The 16,239-nt window shown below is 43.0% G+C and overlaps 4 protein-coding genes across 4 annotated transcripts; 3 read left to right on the forward strand and 1 right to left on the reverse strand.

The window, feature by feature from the left end:
* Positions 1-1,471: 1,471 nt before the first annotated feature.
* On the reverse strand, positions 1,472-2,157 carry N7479_004966 (putative DNA polymerase delta subunit 4; the record flags this gene model as incomplete). Its single annotated transcript, XM_057252663.1, has 3 exons — positions 1,472-1,612; positions 1,682-1,749; positions 1,812-2,157. 3 exons carry the CDS (start codon positions 2,155-2,157, stop codon positions 1,472-1,474), a joined length of 555 nt encoding a protein of 184 aa, XP_057111988.1.
* A 2,229-nt stretch (positions 2,158-4,386) lies between these two features.
* On the forward strand, positions 4,387-4,575 carry N7479_004967 (uncharacterized protein; the record flags this gene model as incomplete). Its single annotated transcript, XM_057252664.1, has 1 exon — positions 4,387-4,575. The coding sequence occupies one exon, from the start codon at positions 4,387-4,389 to the stop codon at positions 4,573-4,575; it is 189 nt and encodes a 62-aa protein (XP_057111989.1).
* Positions 4,576-6,804: 2,229 nt separating this feature from the next.
* N7479_004968 (arrestin C-terminal domain-containing protein) lies at positions 6,805-8,145 on the forward strand (the record flags this gene model as incomplete). Its single annotated transcript, XM_057252665.1, has 3 exons — positions 6,805-6,882; positions 6,964-7,848; positions 7,903-8,145. The coding sequence occupies 3 exons, from the start codon at positions 6,805-6,807 to the stop codon at positions 8,143-8,145; spliced, it is 1,206 nt and encodes a 401-aa protein (XP_057111990.1).
* Positions 8,146-9,561: 1,416 nt separating this feature from the next.
* N7479_004969 (uncharacterized protein) lies at positions 9,562-15,909 on the forward strand (the record flags this gene model as incomplete). Its single annotated transcript, XM_057252666.1, has 9 exons — positions 9,562-10,120; positions 10,164-10,210; positions 10,348-10,395; positions 10,570-10,628; positions 10,710-10,833; positions 10,871-10,907; positions 10,950-11,003; positions 11,235-11,349; positions 15,768-15,909. 9 exons carry the CDS (start codon positions 9,562-9,564, stop codon positions 15,907-15,909), a joined length of 1,185 nt encoding a protein of 394 aa, XP_057111991.1.
* Positions 15,910-16,239: the final 330 nt, after the last annotated feature.

Here is a 16,239-nt window from a genome sequence, read left to right on the forward strand (position 1 = left end):
AATATAATAATATGACAATTGAAATTTGCTTGGGGTGACACACGGCATCATCACTGGCTTCCTCAAATGATGATAGGTTCTGAAAAAGGGCCCAAACTCAGGAGACTATGATCAACAACCCTGTCGATATAGGGCTTATGGATGTACAGCGTTGTAGCTTCTTAGGTCGAATAAAGGCCTCAAAGACACTCCAGGCACTTCCAGAGTTTCATTGAGCTTAGTGGTCATTTGATATCTTCCGGGATGACCACAGACTAGCAAGGTTACCGAAATATTAGGATCATCCAAGAGATGCGACTCGATCATGTAATATTGTACCTGCATAGGGGCGATCGCCTCCAGTGGCAATTTGACAGAGCCAAGATGTTACTTCTAGGTCAAAGATTTTGTGTTGTTTTCATCAAGAAAAGGACATTGGGACCGACGTAGAACGCGAACGGGCTCGAAAAGTGTCCTTCATAGTCCAAGTGAGACATTTAGCGGGGGTGGGCCCAGTCAAACCACAGGCTAGAGATGCTTTGTCTTTGGCGAGCGACAGTGCCAAGCACACTAGTATTCATTCGTAGTGTAAAGTTGGGGTCAATGACCAAAATCAAGCAAAAAGATACAAAAGCACCGATCACATGGGAGTCCCTAAGGTCGCCACCGAGGATTTTGACGAACGCGACCCTGTCCCCGGTCGGATCTCTTGTCCAGCCCCTTGACGGTCATAAGAAAAAGAAAAAAAGAAAAGGCGCATCGTCCGGATGAAACATCCAAATTAGGCTTAGACTTTCATTCCAATGATAGATTGAGCGTTGAGGCAATGCAAACCCTTGCAGCGGATATCTGAACGTAATAATAATACTATGTACATATTCAATACATAAGGCGTACATATGTATAACAAAGAGCCTGACGCTTCTCACACATATATACGGAGTAGCAGAGAGCATATCAAGTGAAGATGAGAAAAAAGCAAATTTCGCCAATATCGCGGGGTCCCCGGACAGACCCATTGTTGAATCCGGGGATAACACGGACCCGAAATGAAATTTTATTAACATCCTGGTCTTTCAATCTCGTCTGAGATAAATATAGCCATTTCCAGACCACAGCTTAAATGAGGATCGACGGCGTCTTCACGAGGATCAGGCATCTTATCGTATAGATGTGCGTATAAGCGGAAATTGCCATTGTCTACATTCAATTTGCCTGAGACAGTGTAAAGCGTCCTCGGTCGGCTAACCTGGAAGTCTAGATGCGCATTTGCTTGAATTGCTTGAACGTGAGAGTCATTCTTCCATCTGAGCTTGAACATCGCACATGCCTTTGAGCAGCTTTCGAGCATACTCGGCCTTTGCAAAACTGGAAAAATTACGCCTTTGACTTTCAACCTGGGAATACCCATAGGTCATTCGTATTTCATTAATATTCCCCAACGCCCAATCCATGCTAGTCTGTCAACGCTAATTCAAATCACTTCATGTGCTCAGGATAATAATTCATCAATATGTGCCCGCTCCTTTGTATTCTTTCCCTTGAGCAGAACTGCGAGGACTTCGATAGGTGGGTTAAGCTTCAGCTGATTGGCACGTCTCCAGCGCTTGACTCGAGCGATTCCAATGCAGGGCTAAAGAGAAAGATATTATGTTAGATGACTCTATATAAAGGAGTACTCTCAAAGGCCCAGACAACGTACCCCATATTGGCTGGAAAGATCAAAATGCCGGAGAATCTTTTCCTCTACCTCCATGCCTTCTTGGTGGGCTATGGAGTACGACGATCAGCCTCTTGATCCATACTAATATCCTATAGCAGGCTCGACTTACCCCTAGGTGCCATGCGAGTCTTCTCTTGAGCCTGCCAGTATCGCCAGATGTCCTGTTTGTTCAGCTTCAGTGCTCGCCTGTCCTCTTCAGATTGGGGCGCTTCGTGTTCGACTGCAGCCTGCTGTCGCACCGCTAGCTCTGCAACATGGGGCTTGGAGGGTTCGGTTGGAGTGATGGACAGTTGTTGGGGCTCTGGGGTAGTGGAGGCAGCTTTGTCGGAAAGTGATGGAGTTGACTCGAGAGCCTTGGCTTTGTGGGATGGCGCGGTGACTGGTTTAGTCACTCGGCCCTTAGCTCCAAAGGACAGTGTCGACTGCGACCTGGTATTTGCTGTACGACGAGGCATAATGATGTAGAATGATGTAGTAGTTGAAGTTGAGATTTGGGGATATACAATGTTGAAGAAAGCTAGATGGAGGAGGCAATGTCATGTGATTACCCACTAGGACCCGCCTTATTCCTACAAAAGCCGAGCTTGACCTTCCCTATCTTAACCCTCCCGATGCGAATCTACTAATAATCTACTAATGAAACGAGCAGAAGCTGACCCAAAAATAGAACTGGCCGGCCTCACAAGCTTGAGGCGTGTTTTGGAAAGTGATGGATGTGCGCGAGCAACAGTCGACTCGGATTCAATCCGTTGCCAGGACAACCGCAAGAAGGCGAGGGGTTCCAACCTACTGACCTCGGGAAGATAGGTATGCTTTACTCAGAATAGTCGTTCTTTTTCTGTTGATCTAAAGTATCTAGTTTGTCAGACTTGAGAAACCAATAGTTACGTTATCTACTCGACAAAAATACAGTTGGGGAAACCTCGAGTTCCTTCTTCTCTTCTCTTCTCTTCTCTTCTAATTTCTTCATATCACTTTGCCTTGTACCCAGCTAACTTATGCTCTCTTCATTTGACGAATGGTAGTTTCTTTCTGTGAGAGCCTTATGGCCAAATCGTAAATATATGAAGAAGTTCCTCGTTTTGATCCTGGAGTAGCGAGAAAAGCTGTTCGGCTTATGAGACAAAGAAAGCCATTCGATACACGAGGTGCGAACACCATCAATGGGCTCGCTCAATCTATATCGAACGAACAATTCCAACGGTGCGGTGCTCGGATTTTCAAAACTCCATAATCATGAGTATTGTAAGGCCAGTCCCTCTCCATTATACGAAGCCTGAATAATTCTGCCTTTCTGACCACCCATAAAAGATAACTCAGGTGTTTTGAGGCCCTCGTTTGTCTCGGTGGGGTTAATATGAGCAAGACATGACAGAACTAAGTGTGGGAGCCCAGTGTATTGATCATGATCAACCACTCGCTATGTTTTCGGATGGTCGAAGCCCTCCGTGGTAATAGGGTCCTGTTCAGTCCAGTCCGGGCTATAGATAGGTTAGTTTATGATCATGTATTATATTTAGTTCTAACTTTGCTGTCTACTTACTCCCAATCTTCCTGATCTCTAAGCTCTTCAAGGCTGAACTCATCGGAAAACCCTTCCGCAGAAATTCCTTGCCTAGTAATGCTTAAGTGAGAGCTAATCACATACTCTACGCCTATAGCTTGGTCAAGGGCATTATGGTCTAAATCGTAGGCTAAACGTTCCGTCAATCTGAGATTCTCAAGTATTGGAGGGGTTCCAGGCGGGTATTCAGTCGGCCATTCGTCTATAGAATCCTGTACGCTGCGTACGTGATATATAGTATCTGGGTATTCCTCCGGGTCGAGATCTGGGTGGAGTGGATATATTTCGAACAATTTATCCGGGTGTGGTATAAATTAGCACGGTTCGAATTCTCTAGTCCTGTCATTACCAACCAGGGGTACTTCAGATACTCGTATTCCAAGTCTCTGAATCTTGTCAGGAGAAGGGAAGTCAGGCTCAAGATCTCTGACTTGTTGAAAGAGGGATCTGAGAGAAGCGTGTGGCTAAGATTGTCTGGAAGTCATTTCGAAAAAAAGGTTAATCTGAAGGGGAAGTAGAGGTGTTGCGGAAGAGAAAGATGTTGAGGAGAAATGGAGAAATACAGTAAAGAAATAGTGCGGCCGATACAGAAAAAGGCGGCGGAGTCACATCCACTTCCATAGACTCAAACAATATTACAACCTGACAAAGGTTTGGATCTCGAGGACTTTCCGTGGTTTCAGAGTTCATTTGAGTTTTTTATTTTGCAGTGAAAGTACGGGTAGGTAGGGGTACATATATATATGGGATACATGTATGTACTTGACATATCTTTCTTTGGTTGAAGCCTGTTTACGGATATATGGATATTATTGTTCAGGTACTGTACCTTATCTTACCATGCTGAGGGGACTAGGGCGAACACCTTTGACTGAGTGTGGTAGTCTTTACTTAGGCACAATAAGTATTTCATTTGATTACTACATAGGAATCAAGCCACGTTTTTCCAGGGCTGTAGGGCTAAACAGTTTTCATTTCCTTTCTCGATTTCTTCTCTGCTATTTTCCCTTCTACTTGGTGTAGTTAATATCACTTCCCTATTTTATTTCGTCTACTCTGATGCAGAGGCTACACCTATAGCAAGTGCAACAGACGAAATCAGCCACTAATGACTAAAGAAATGGTTGATATCAAGCCTGCCAAACATGCCAGAATGCGCGAAAGTAAGCCAGGACTAGATAGTGCCTTCGGAAGCTCTGAAAATCTTGCCGTCTGCCATTTGATTGAGCAAGCGCACAGCGTAGATGGCCCAACAACGCTGCAGAGTCAGGCTTTAGCATTGTATCCAGTCCCTCTCCTTCTCCCCTGACCTTGATATGGGATAGTAGTACTAGGGTACTGGACTGGAATAGAAAGAAGAAGTAATCTCTGCATTTTGGTTAGATCTTCTATCCTAATGGATAGAAGAGAGACGCAGCTGACAACGAGAGAAGTCTACAGGAGCGAAATCGATATCCGAAGAATGCAGGTCGCTTGAGAACGGGCGAACCCCATCCATAAGTTGGCCCCCAGATCTGCATGAATTATATTATGCCAACCACGAATCAAGCGGGCACCCAGAAATGGAGCTACGGCTAATGAGCACAAAAGCCTGGAGGAGTAGCGGGCTGTGTCATCTACAGGCCTGCCTCTACAAAGAAGTGTCCCGAATGGCTTCAAATGGCCCTGAAGAGCTTGATAATGGTATAAGGGCTGCAGCCCACAAGGATGAAAGAATTCAAAAGGACAATCAAAAATAAAACAACACAGAACAGAAAGCAAACAGAAAGCAAACAGAAAGCTAACAGAAAAGCAACAGAAAATAAAGACCCGAGGGTCATCATCATTGTTTTGTTAATACCGTGGAGGCACAGCCTAATATTTGCTCATCAGCGCCTATTCTCTTGAAGATACAACCAGGTTGACATTCTGGTCTGTATAAGGAGTAACTCACCTTCTCTGCTAGAGGCTGGGGCGGCTGGCCTTTTTGGCCACCAAGCACACAGGATCAACCTTATATCCCCTTATATAGGAGATTCGTTTGGGATACCCTGTGTACTCTTCTTCTCGGCCTTGGCTATTCACAAGCGTTAGCCATCTTTCTGCACAGCGCGAAACGGCAATACAGCATGGCAATATCGATTGAATGAAATAACACCACATACCCTTCTTGGCCTTGTCAGAGTGCAAGCCGTGGCGCAGCTTGTGGGGCATTCACCTGCATCATCACACTCAGTGTGAACATTCCCCTTTTATTTGAGGGATGTGCATGTGAGTCTTACACGGGAGACGACCGACGCCGCGTTCATCACAGCCACTCCGGCTGCAAGCCGGACTCGGTCAACGGATGGTTGACCGAGCGACACAAATCGCAGAATCTGCTATTCTATCCATTAGTGCATATCCAAGCGATTGAGTGGGACCGTCATAATACAAGTCTCATGGTATTGAGAGTTTCGATCAGGACACAGAGCGATTTACACTTACAGATTGACCAGACATGGCAATCTCATGAGAGGAGGAGGAAGGAAGGGGACGCGGGGGCAGAGCAAAGGCCTCGAGTATCGCGTATGAAGTTGGAAATGGGTTGTTTATAAAGGCAAGTTGTCAGGTTTGCCCTGGGGAGAGTCGCAACTTTGTGGAAGGAACCTGCCTAGGTGAGAGGCTCCTTCCGCAGACGCTGCATATATTCTGAGTACACAATACATATGTACGGGCTTTCAGCGTTATATTTGTATAGGAAAAGACCTTTCTAGGGGCATTTTATAGTTTTAATCTATAGAGATTCATACGTACTAACGTTCCAAGGTTGGATATATGTTGTTATTGTTATATGCAACAAGAATAGTTGGCAGTTTATGCGGCCTTGTTCAGCCATTTTTGTAGTCCTTCTATGAGCCGTCTGTTCAGATGTCTCCTTAGGTGTCTCCTTATGTCTCCATAGGTGTAAATTTGGTTTGAATATTTCTTCTCTTTATTGGTGCTATAGCTAGAACGCGAATAATTAGGCGTACAATATACAATATGAGCGGTAAAAGCGGCTTAAAATGCCCAAGTGTGTAACCCAACTTATCTATGGATGTATAACATGCGATTTATTATGTGTGATGACGATGATGACATTGGGAACTGGGCGTATATTTGTCCACGCGATAACCATTGCGTCTGGGTACATATGTAGAGGGTTGAGATCCAGTATGTCTTCCTATATTGTATAATATATTAGAACATTTAATATATATAGAATATTTATACAAGAGGCCAATAGAAACCAAAACAAAGAGGCTTAAGCTAATTGTGGCTGTTGGGGGAGGCTTGGATCACCTTTCCCCACCACAACCACTGTACCTGTTGGAAGCTCTCCTTCACTTCTCCTGCCTCTAGATCTCTGCACTCTCCACCTCTTTTACCCAGTCATATTTAAGATATCTATATGTTTACTCGGTTTATCACCGAATCCTTATGAACCGTGCCACACGACCCGTCCACTCGCATATTCCCCACAACTCGACCAACCTCCGCCGCATGTCTACGGTGCAACAGGCACGGCTGACTCGAGATGGCCGCCTTTGTGCGCGTATCAGGCCCGGCGAATGGCAATTTTCTGATCGGATATCCAGGCATCTCAGCGACCATGGTAAGCGCCCTATGATACATGCGACGAGCCGTTTCGGTTCGGCCCCCTGCTCCACGCGGCCCGATTGACTGACCATCCAAGCCACGGATTGAGGGTAAAGTTGAAATCAGACCAAGCGCTGGCATTACAGCTCCTGTCAACATCTCGCTCGTGACTATTTCCCTCCTTCGCCGCGAGACAATTCACCCTTCCGCCGATTCCCTCACAAAGAAGCGCCTGGCTCCACCGCGGAAAGAGATCACCGACATTGTCGGCAAAGAGATGCTCTTATTTCGATGTCCTGCCGGTCGAGAATACGAAGAAGTAATATCTATGGATCTGCCCTTCGTTCTCTTTATTCCATTTGGTCGTGGGGGTCGCGATGCATCTCGCCGTGTACCCCCAGCTAGTATACAGCTCCCGAGTCGCACTGCGGAAACATACTACGAGATGGTGGTGATGGTCCAACAAGGGCAACAGCAGCAACACAAATACACCTTCCCAGTGCCCATTGCGCGTTACGACACACTCTCCACATTTGGCATGTACAATCGTCCAGAGTCAGCGGAGCGCGTATCAGATCATCTAGTCACATTAGCCATCTCACTACCACGGTGGTCCTACGGTCCTCTCGATCCCGTCAGTGTCTATGTCAAACTTTCACCAAACGAGAGCTGGATGGGCAAGGCGCGGAAAGTGACCATCAGCAAGATCACCATCGGCATCGACGAGGAAATTGTCTACAACCATGAAGGCGACGAGCCCCAGCGCAAAGTCAAAGTTCTAGCCAAGAAAACCGAGAACATCGGCGTTAAACTGCCCCAATCAGGCTATTTAACGAACCTGGGCTTGGTATTTCCCGCCAAGGACCTCCGCGACTCAGAAGGAATCTTGCCGAGAAGTAGGACCGCGTTTCCAACTTATGCTGTGAGCGGCTTCACAACTACAGCAAGTCTATATAAAATTGAGTATTACCTCACAGTTAAGGTTTGTTCTTCCCTAGTTTCATAGTATATCTCCTGCAAACTCACACACAGCCAGGCCCACTTAACCTCCGCAAGAGACATTACCATTCGACAACCAATCGTGGTCTGTCCTCTCGACCACGCCGGCTGCAAAGAAGAAATGGAAGCAATCGAGCAAGCCGCACGAGATGCCGCCCATGTCAATCCGGACAACCCCATGCTGCCTCTTCCAGCAATTGTACGACCAAATGATCACAATGCCCTCAGCCATATAGGTGCCGCTATTGTTGGCAACCAGAAGAAACCGTTGATCGACTGAGATTGGAGACGCCTCAACTCTTCACAGTAACAACGATGAACTTATTTAATAAATCTCCTCCCGTCTTGATACCGGTGCCCCTGAACGGTAATCCCACAACCGGGGATCGACAGCTGCCGTTACTTTTGATGCCCCGGCAGGTACGGAGGCCTGAGGACTACCTCCGCAACCACGCTATATCATGACACGTCTTACGATTGCATACATTTTGGAGTTGGTTGCATGGCATTCCTGGAAGCTGGCTGTTTATTTGTCTCTGGACAAAACGGGGATCACGGGGGTGTTTGGGCTACCTGTTCCTAAATATTTAGAGGAGTCGAGTGTTGCCTTGCCTCCCTTGACTTCTCTCTGGTGTCTGCCCACTGCATACGTGTATTTGGTGTTGGCCATTTGGTGATTATTTCCGCACATTGGTTCAGCCACGCATCTGTCTCAATGGTGATACAATTTGTATCCATATGTACCCTGGATCTATGGATTTAAGAATCCGGAATCATCTAGCCATGGCTATGCATATTATCATTAGAATGCGAAATCGCTTTAACCATGCTAAATAACATATACCGTTCAAATGGAATCAGAAAGTAAATTGACAAATGGAGTTGAAAATCCACGCCTCTTTCTAGAGACAAGGCAGAAAAAGGTCACTTGTATCCAAGTAATATATAAAAAAAAGGACGAAGCGGCGCTGAAACGCGCACGCAAGCTTGAGTGGATTGGTCTTGGCCCGAATCCGGTAATATGTTTGTTTGTTGGATTTGCTTTTCTTCATCCTTTAAATTGATCCAGGTATGCCATGACGGAGCTTTTACTCATTGTGCCACATCCTACCTGGATAGAAATCTATGCGTTGGTGCTGTACTTATTGATTGCACCTCGTCATTGAACCAAAGATTCAACTATGGTGTGTATCTACATACCGCTGGTGACGATGATCTACTGATACTAGAAGTCTACGTACATAAAGGACAATTTTTCAAGATTTAGGTAACCCAGTAGCGGCCAGTTACGATCGTACTTTCGTATATCTTAGATCAGCCTATCGTGAGAGCATAACTTTTGAGGTATTTTCGCAGGGACATTGAAAATGAGGCATACAGTGCGGCTGCTTTACCCTGAGGGTGTTCCAACAAGTTTCGATTGATAGTAAACAAAGCCATTTTTAGATCCAAAGAATTATCCCATCAATTTTGCTTTTCTTTTTCTGCTGGGAAGTTTGATCGTGCCCGCCACTTTTGCCATCAACGCCCGCCCAAACCTGGGAACTTAATCAAAGACTTACCATGAAATATGAGGCCCAAGTCATTTTCCGGAAAAAGCATTTTCCGGGAGTCGGGATCTGCTGACAGAAAGCTGATCGGACCAGCCGGGCTCTGACGCACTTGGGTCAACGGACTTACCCTTTCCAACGAATCGATGGCCGACCACAATTCTCCAAATTACAAAGATCTTTACCTTCAGGCAGAAAAAGGACGGCAGCAGGCGGAAGAACGCGAGAAGCAGGAAGCAGAAAGGAGGCGACAAGCAGAAGAACGCAACCAACACACCTCTTTCACAGAGCTCTTACAGCACTGCCATGATCTTATCTCCCGCCGTTTGCGAGTCGAGACACCTTCTCGCTCAACCACTGGCAAAATACCCCCTCCCACTGGAAAAGACTACCTAACTCGATTGGAACATTGGACCGACTGTCCAGAGCAGCTGCTAAGGGTCTATAGGTCTGTCTGCAAATATCTACAGTTAGAGCGAGAGCAGGCGCCACGCTTATTCTCACCTCTACTAGAGTTAGAAGGACTTAGCCGTCGATTCGCTCGCAGGCCACTCAGTAGCGAACAAGATCTCGAGGTATATAAGCGGCTTAGAGTGGAAGAACACGTCTATAATATAATATCGGAGTTACGCAAAATTCCGGCGGTATATAACGAGTTCGGCCTTAGTGATGGAATCTATTTCAGCAATCATATAAATTCTTTGAGTAGGAATAAAACCTTAGAAACAGATATCAGCCAGCTGTTAAGTATACCTCACTCACGACCAGACTAGTTCTGTATTTATCGTATCGACGGTAACACAACCACTGTGCTGATAACTGTCGAGTATAAGCCGCCTCACAAGCTATCTATCGTAACTCTTCGTATAGGACTACGACCAATAGATCTGTAGAAGGAAATAGTTAGATCAAATAAAATACCCACCGACTAGGATACGAAGCTGAGGTACAATACAGAGCGGCTTATCTGCTCTGCTATCGTCTAAGAATACTATATAATAATCCAAGAAGGACTCGAATATTCCTATCTAACAAACGGAATTACCCGTGTCCTACCTTATATTCTATAAGATAAACCTACTACGCTCTACTACTTTTTATATAATCCTCACAGCGAAGTGAACACAGCTGATATATTTCCCTAACTATCGAAGACCTCTATTGCGAGGGTGTTATACCTTTATTTAATAGTATTCCGTTTACCCGCCCGTAGGTAAGAGTGGAGAAATCGCTTACGTCCCGATCTTTATACGTAGGAAATAAGCTTTAAATATACACGATCTTAAATCCCGAGAGAAGAATTACAGCAAATTCTCTACTCCGATAGTATAAACCCTAAGTTTTCGAGTCTAGAGTCTGGTTTGTCCTATAAACTACCGTCGTTATCTCCGCTACTGTCTCCCTCAGAGAGCCGTCGAGTGCCTACACGATCTCAAACCAGCTATACCCCTTTAGAGATTCGACCGCGCTTACGGTCACCTAACTCGTCCGGGTCCGATATAAATCAAACAGCTAGCTATAAGCGGAGGATCAGTTAAGTTACGCCTTTACCGTCCGCTCGGCGATCTAGTCGCCGATAAGACTCAGGGTATAATCAAGAAGACGATTCCCGACGCCGCGCTGCACAATTTTATACGCAGCGATATTTACTCGGCCTATAGACCGGAGAACCCCGATTCCTAGATAAGCTATATCCGAACGTAGACTATTATCGCCGGGGCTAAGGCCACTAGACTTAGTATTCTATCTCGGCCGAAGATTTAATACTTTCACTTAAGGGCTAACTGGATAAAAATATCGATCGTTGTATTCCTCTTAGCGGTTGTAGCTCCTACAGTGCCCCGTTTAAACTTACTTGCACGAAATATAGTTACACGGTTATCGGTAAAGGCACTACTTCGGGGCTGTAGGAAGAAGTTTCCCGCGAAGCGGAGGTATATCAGATCCTGCGTAAGGCTTAAGGATCTGTTATACCTATCTTTTTAGGGAAAATTGACTTAGCAAAAATCTACTTTCTTTATAGCGCTGGACAAATTCGCTATATACTCGTAATAGGCTAGGGAGGTGAATATACAGCGACTAGACTGCGACATCGCCCGTCCATGGGCACCTAGGAGGTACCCAAGGCCCGTCCACGGTGGGCCTTGGGCTATTTGGATTTTCGAGTGCCCGTCTATAACGCCCAAGGCCCACGGGTATACCCACGGCGGGCATACCCACGATACCCACTATTGTATAAAGTCACCCAAAATGGACGTATAACTCGCTGACTTTGTATAATAAATAACTGTTATTTACACCTGTTTTGCTAACTCTATATAAAATGGTAGTTTTAATCTACAATATCTATAAATTTTACTGAAATATCTATATATATAAGAAACTAGTATATATATAATACGAATTAGAATAAAATTTTAATCGAAATATATTATATTGTGTGGTATTTTTATTGACTTATCAAATTATACTGTAACAGCTTAAAGATATATATTTAAGTCAGTGGTATATACCTGGTATTTTCTATAAGTAAAATACTACTTATAGATTCTACTTTATCTCTTACTCTGGTATATTTCTTATAGGTAGATCGAAAGATAATTAGTATAATTCTTATTTTATAAGCTTATATCACTAAATTCTATCAATTATATCACTTAAAGACTTATATTATTATTCTGGGAGTTTTAAATCCTTCGATTGTAACTTAAGATAGGCGTTTAGGTATATTCCTATAGGTGTACCTACGGGTATACCTACGGGTATACCTATAGACAAAGACACTTATAGCTAATCAGCTTATAATATATAGTGGGTCTACACTTAATTTACGATCTATTAGATCTATATAAAGCACCCCTTTTACTAGTAATCCTCGTTTTATACAGTCGTAAGTTACCTATTGTAAGTTTAGATCACTCACTCTCCTATAGTCGTTATATTATCCCTTATATTATATTAACTATATCCTAACCTAGTGCCTATACTGTAGGGCCTTCTTCACTTCCTCCGAGCTCCTAACTAGACCTCTCCTATATCGCCGATATATTTAATCCTAACCTTGATCTAAATATTGATCCCAGTCTCTTTAATAGCTAATAGACTTCTATCTTACTAATAGAGTCCGAGTTTACTTAACCGGCTATTCTTAATTACTCTCTTAAACGCGTCGGCCCCGATCAGAGAAAGTAGTTTATCCTCTATAACGCGATAAACAACGCGTCTAAAGTAAAGTTTATCGAGTGGTAGTGTACTACAGTACGCGGTAGCAGTACTAAGATATAATAAAGGCTACAATAGGATACAAAATATATATCAGATATCTAGGAGAACTTCGACTAGGTAGTATATTATATTATAGGCGAACCTTTGGTTATATATCGGACGTATAGGGTTATCTTGCCTTATCTAAGTACAAAGCAAAGCGGTACTAATACACTTAAGCGGTATCTAGCCTTAGGTAAATACTAAAAGGGTGGTAAAAGTAAGGCTATATAACAGTCGATTAAGGAGACTATATAGTATATACCGGTAAGTCTTATATTATTATACCCTTTAAGATAACTAATATATTATATATTAGGCACTGGAGTTATCTTATAACTTAAAATTCTCGAATAATAAATAGGAAAGAGAGTAGATTGAATATCTTACTAGTCTGAACCTCCCTTTCCGGATACTTAAGAGGAAGCAATTTACTTCCTTAATTCGAATAGTATAAAAGGCTCTAGCTGAACCCACTTTACTCTATCCTCGTACTGCTTAACACCGGCTTAAGAAATTGGTCGACAAGGAGTAATATTTAATTCTCGCTACTTTACTATAAGATACAAAGCTCTTAATTACCCTCGACTGCTAGATATCGCCTTTTTAGTAGGTATTTATAGCAATTACAGGGTACTTTATCGACCGAGACTAGAATTACCGTAAGCTCCTACTTAGTTTCGAACTACTTAATAGGGCGTATTCTGGTGTAAATCTAAGTGAAGTACTTATAGAGATCTTTAAGAAGCTTAATATTACTGATCGTATATTAGCGATTATATCAGATAACGCGTTAAATAATATAACTTTAGTATAGGTAGTTTAAGACTCTATTGACTCCCTTAAACTACCGAATAGCCCGGTGGTTGTTCGAATCCCTTATCTTATATATATTATCCAGCTAAGCCTTCGCGAGCTACTTAGATCGGTAAAGGCCGATCCCTAGAACGATACTATAGATCGGAATATTTCTAATATCTAAGTCTAAGCCTAAGCTCGATCACTCTGTACTTCACAGAGTGAATAAGTTATTATATAAACCCTTATTAAGGTAAGTGTATCACTTTGTTTATCACTTAATATATCTAATAACTATCTAGATTCGAGGGCTTACTATATTTATTAATATAAGCCCTTAACGTCGCGATGATTTCTTCTGTCTCTAGACTAATAGAGCAAAACTTACGCCTATCTAAGATATCTGTACCCGCTGGAATTCTACCTTCTTAATACTTCGTTATACGAAACGCCTCAGTAAGCCCTACAATAAATACTGTGATAATATTAGGACTTAGAAATATAAACTCAGTAAGGTAGAATAGCGGTAGGTCGACTACCTTCTATATATTATAGAGCTGTTCTATCGCTTTACTACAGTGCTTTTAAAGACTAAAGAGATAACAGTATATTATATTTTTAGTATTTATAATACCCTCTTTAAGTACTTCGAGGAATCGATTGTATAACTCACTCCGAAAACTATACCTTAGAAGAAGGCGATACTATAAGCCCTTAATACTGGGATAGTAAAGCTTACCTCTTACTATATAAAGACGAAAGAGATCTATAGTAGTCTCTACGTAATTAGAATAATTCTTATACCCTAGTATAAGCTTTACTTCTTCTTAAGTAAGGTGTAGGGTATATCGGAGAACGATATAAACTGGAGTGATTAGTATAAGGAAACGCTTCGCTAGTTTATAGCTCCTTACACCTAAAGATACACTCAGATATAGTCCCTACGAGAAGAGTAACCCCCTAAGTGTTACTCAGCTAGTATAAGTGACCTAGACACCCTCCTTAACCTTCTACCTTATATCCACTCTGATCTATTAACGTCGGAGTACAAACTTACTAGATACCTTGAAAAGTGTACGTTATATTCACTATTATTATAAGTAGGAATACTAATACCTATAATAGTAAGGAGAAAGGTCGATCCTTTACAATTCTGGAAGGAATATAAGAATAAATTCCCAATTCTTTTAAGTGTTGCTCGCGATATTCTCTCTATTCCTATAACAGGCGCTGGAGTTAAATATCTTTTCAATTCAGTATAGGATATCTACCACTACCGATATAGGCGGCTAAGTGCGAAGACAGTCTAGGATATTATAATATTCCGGTGTAAAACCCAGTTCGATATTAAAATAGAAGAACTACCCGATAAGGATATATCCTTAGATTCAATATAAGAAGTAGACGAACAGAGAGAGGCTAAGCTTACTACTGATATACCTAAACCAATTAGCGATAGTGAGGATTCCGAGGATAATAATCCTATTAGACTGATCGAGTATAAGTTTATAATAGAGAGTTAGCTTCCTTGTCCTTCTATAGTGCTAAGTACACAGAAGCGATAGAGAAGTGAGCTAGTCGACAGCGAAGATAAGAGCAGTCCTTATCTCCCTTATTATAGAGATAAGGGTAGTACTTAAAAGCGCCCTGGTTTAAGAGAAGTAAAGAAGCGTAGTAAACCCAATAATAATTAATTTGTATCGTATTAGTGTGAATATATAAATATAATAAATACCTAAGTTATTATACAAAGGCTTCTAAGGCTTATTTCTGACCCCGGTCAAAAAAGTGACAATATATTAAGTTATTATATAAAAGCTTCTAAAGCTTATTTCTGACCTCGGTTAGAAAATTGACTGTGGTGTTAAGTTATTGTATAAAGGCTTCCACAGTTTATTTTTCTGACCGAGGTTAGAAAATTGACAGTAGTATCAAGTTATTGTATATATAATCGAATTACTTAAAAATACAGAGAAAAAATGCACAAATAATACAGGTCACGAGGTCAAGAAATTCTGCTTACTAAAAAGGCCTATAGGCGCCCACGGTGTCTATGGACAATAGGCCCTAAGGGTAGGGCCCGTCCATGGGCGTATAGATAGTGCCCATCGCCCGCTTATATAAGGCCCGTGGGCACTGCCCACCCGCCCGTCCATGGGCGATGTCGCAGTCTAACAGCGACTATAGAGCTGACACAACGGCTTCGCCGCGAGATTCGCAAATCGAACAAGGAAATCAAAGCTCTCGGGATTATATATAAAGACCTTAGCTAAGACAATGTCCTTTGGAGTGAAGAGCTCGGGCGTGCTTTGATCATTGACTTTCACCGTTCTACCCTGATATACCGGCCAGCTAAAAAGCGACCTGGGGCCTCGAAACGACCACTATATCGAGTGGAGGCAGAAGATACAAAACGTCCTCGGGTTTTGTGATAAGGAAATCTATTTTCTACCTATTAACTAAGAGAACTTATTCTTGATATACCTAAGACTGTCGTGTACTAACCGAAATCCTCGTAGGTCCGGGCCCGCTGAAAACCTTGACAGCGGAATGGTCCGCTGAGGTTTGCAGTCTAGACTATGAAGGCTGAGTGAATATACTGTGAACGAATAATCAGTACCGTATTGCTCTTCCAAAAGCCGTGCAACTTCTTCGCAATGCCACCTGCGCCAGGAGCCAGAATAATGGGAGTGAGAGAAAGGGAGGAAGAGCAGCGAAAACGGGTCTTTTCAAGTCGGGAGCATTGAAGCGATACAGTTACT

The sequence above is a fragment of the Penicillium vulpinum genome (assembly GCF_028829585.1).
Source record: "Penicillium vulpinum strain IBT 29486 chromosome Unknown utg000002l_segment0_segment0, whole genome shotgun sequence".
NCBI lineage: Eukaryota > Fungi > Ascomycota > Eurotiomycetes > Eurotiales > Aspergillaceae > Penicillium > Penicillium vulpinum.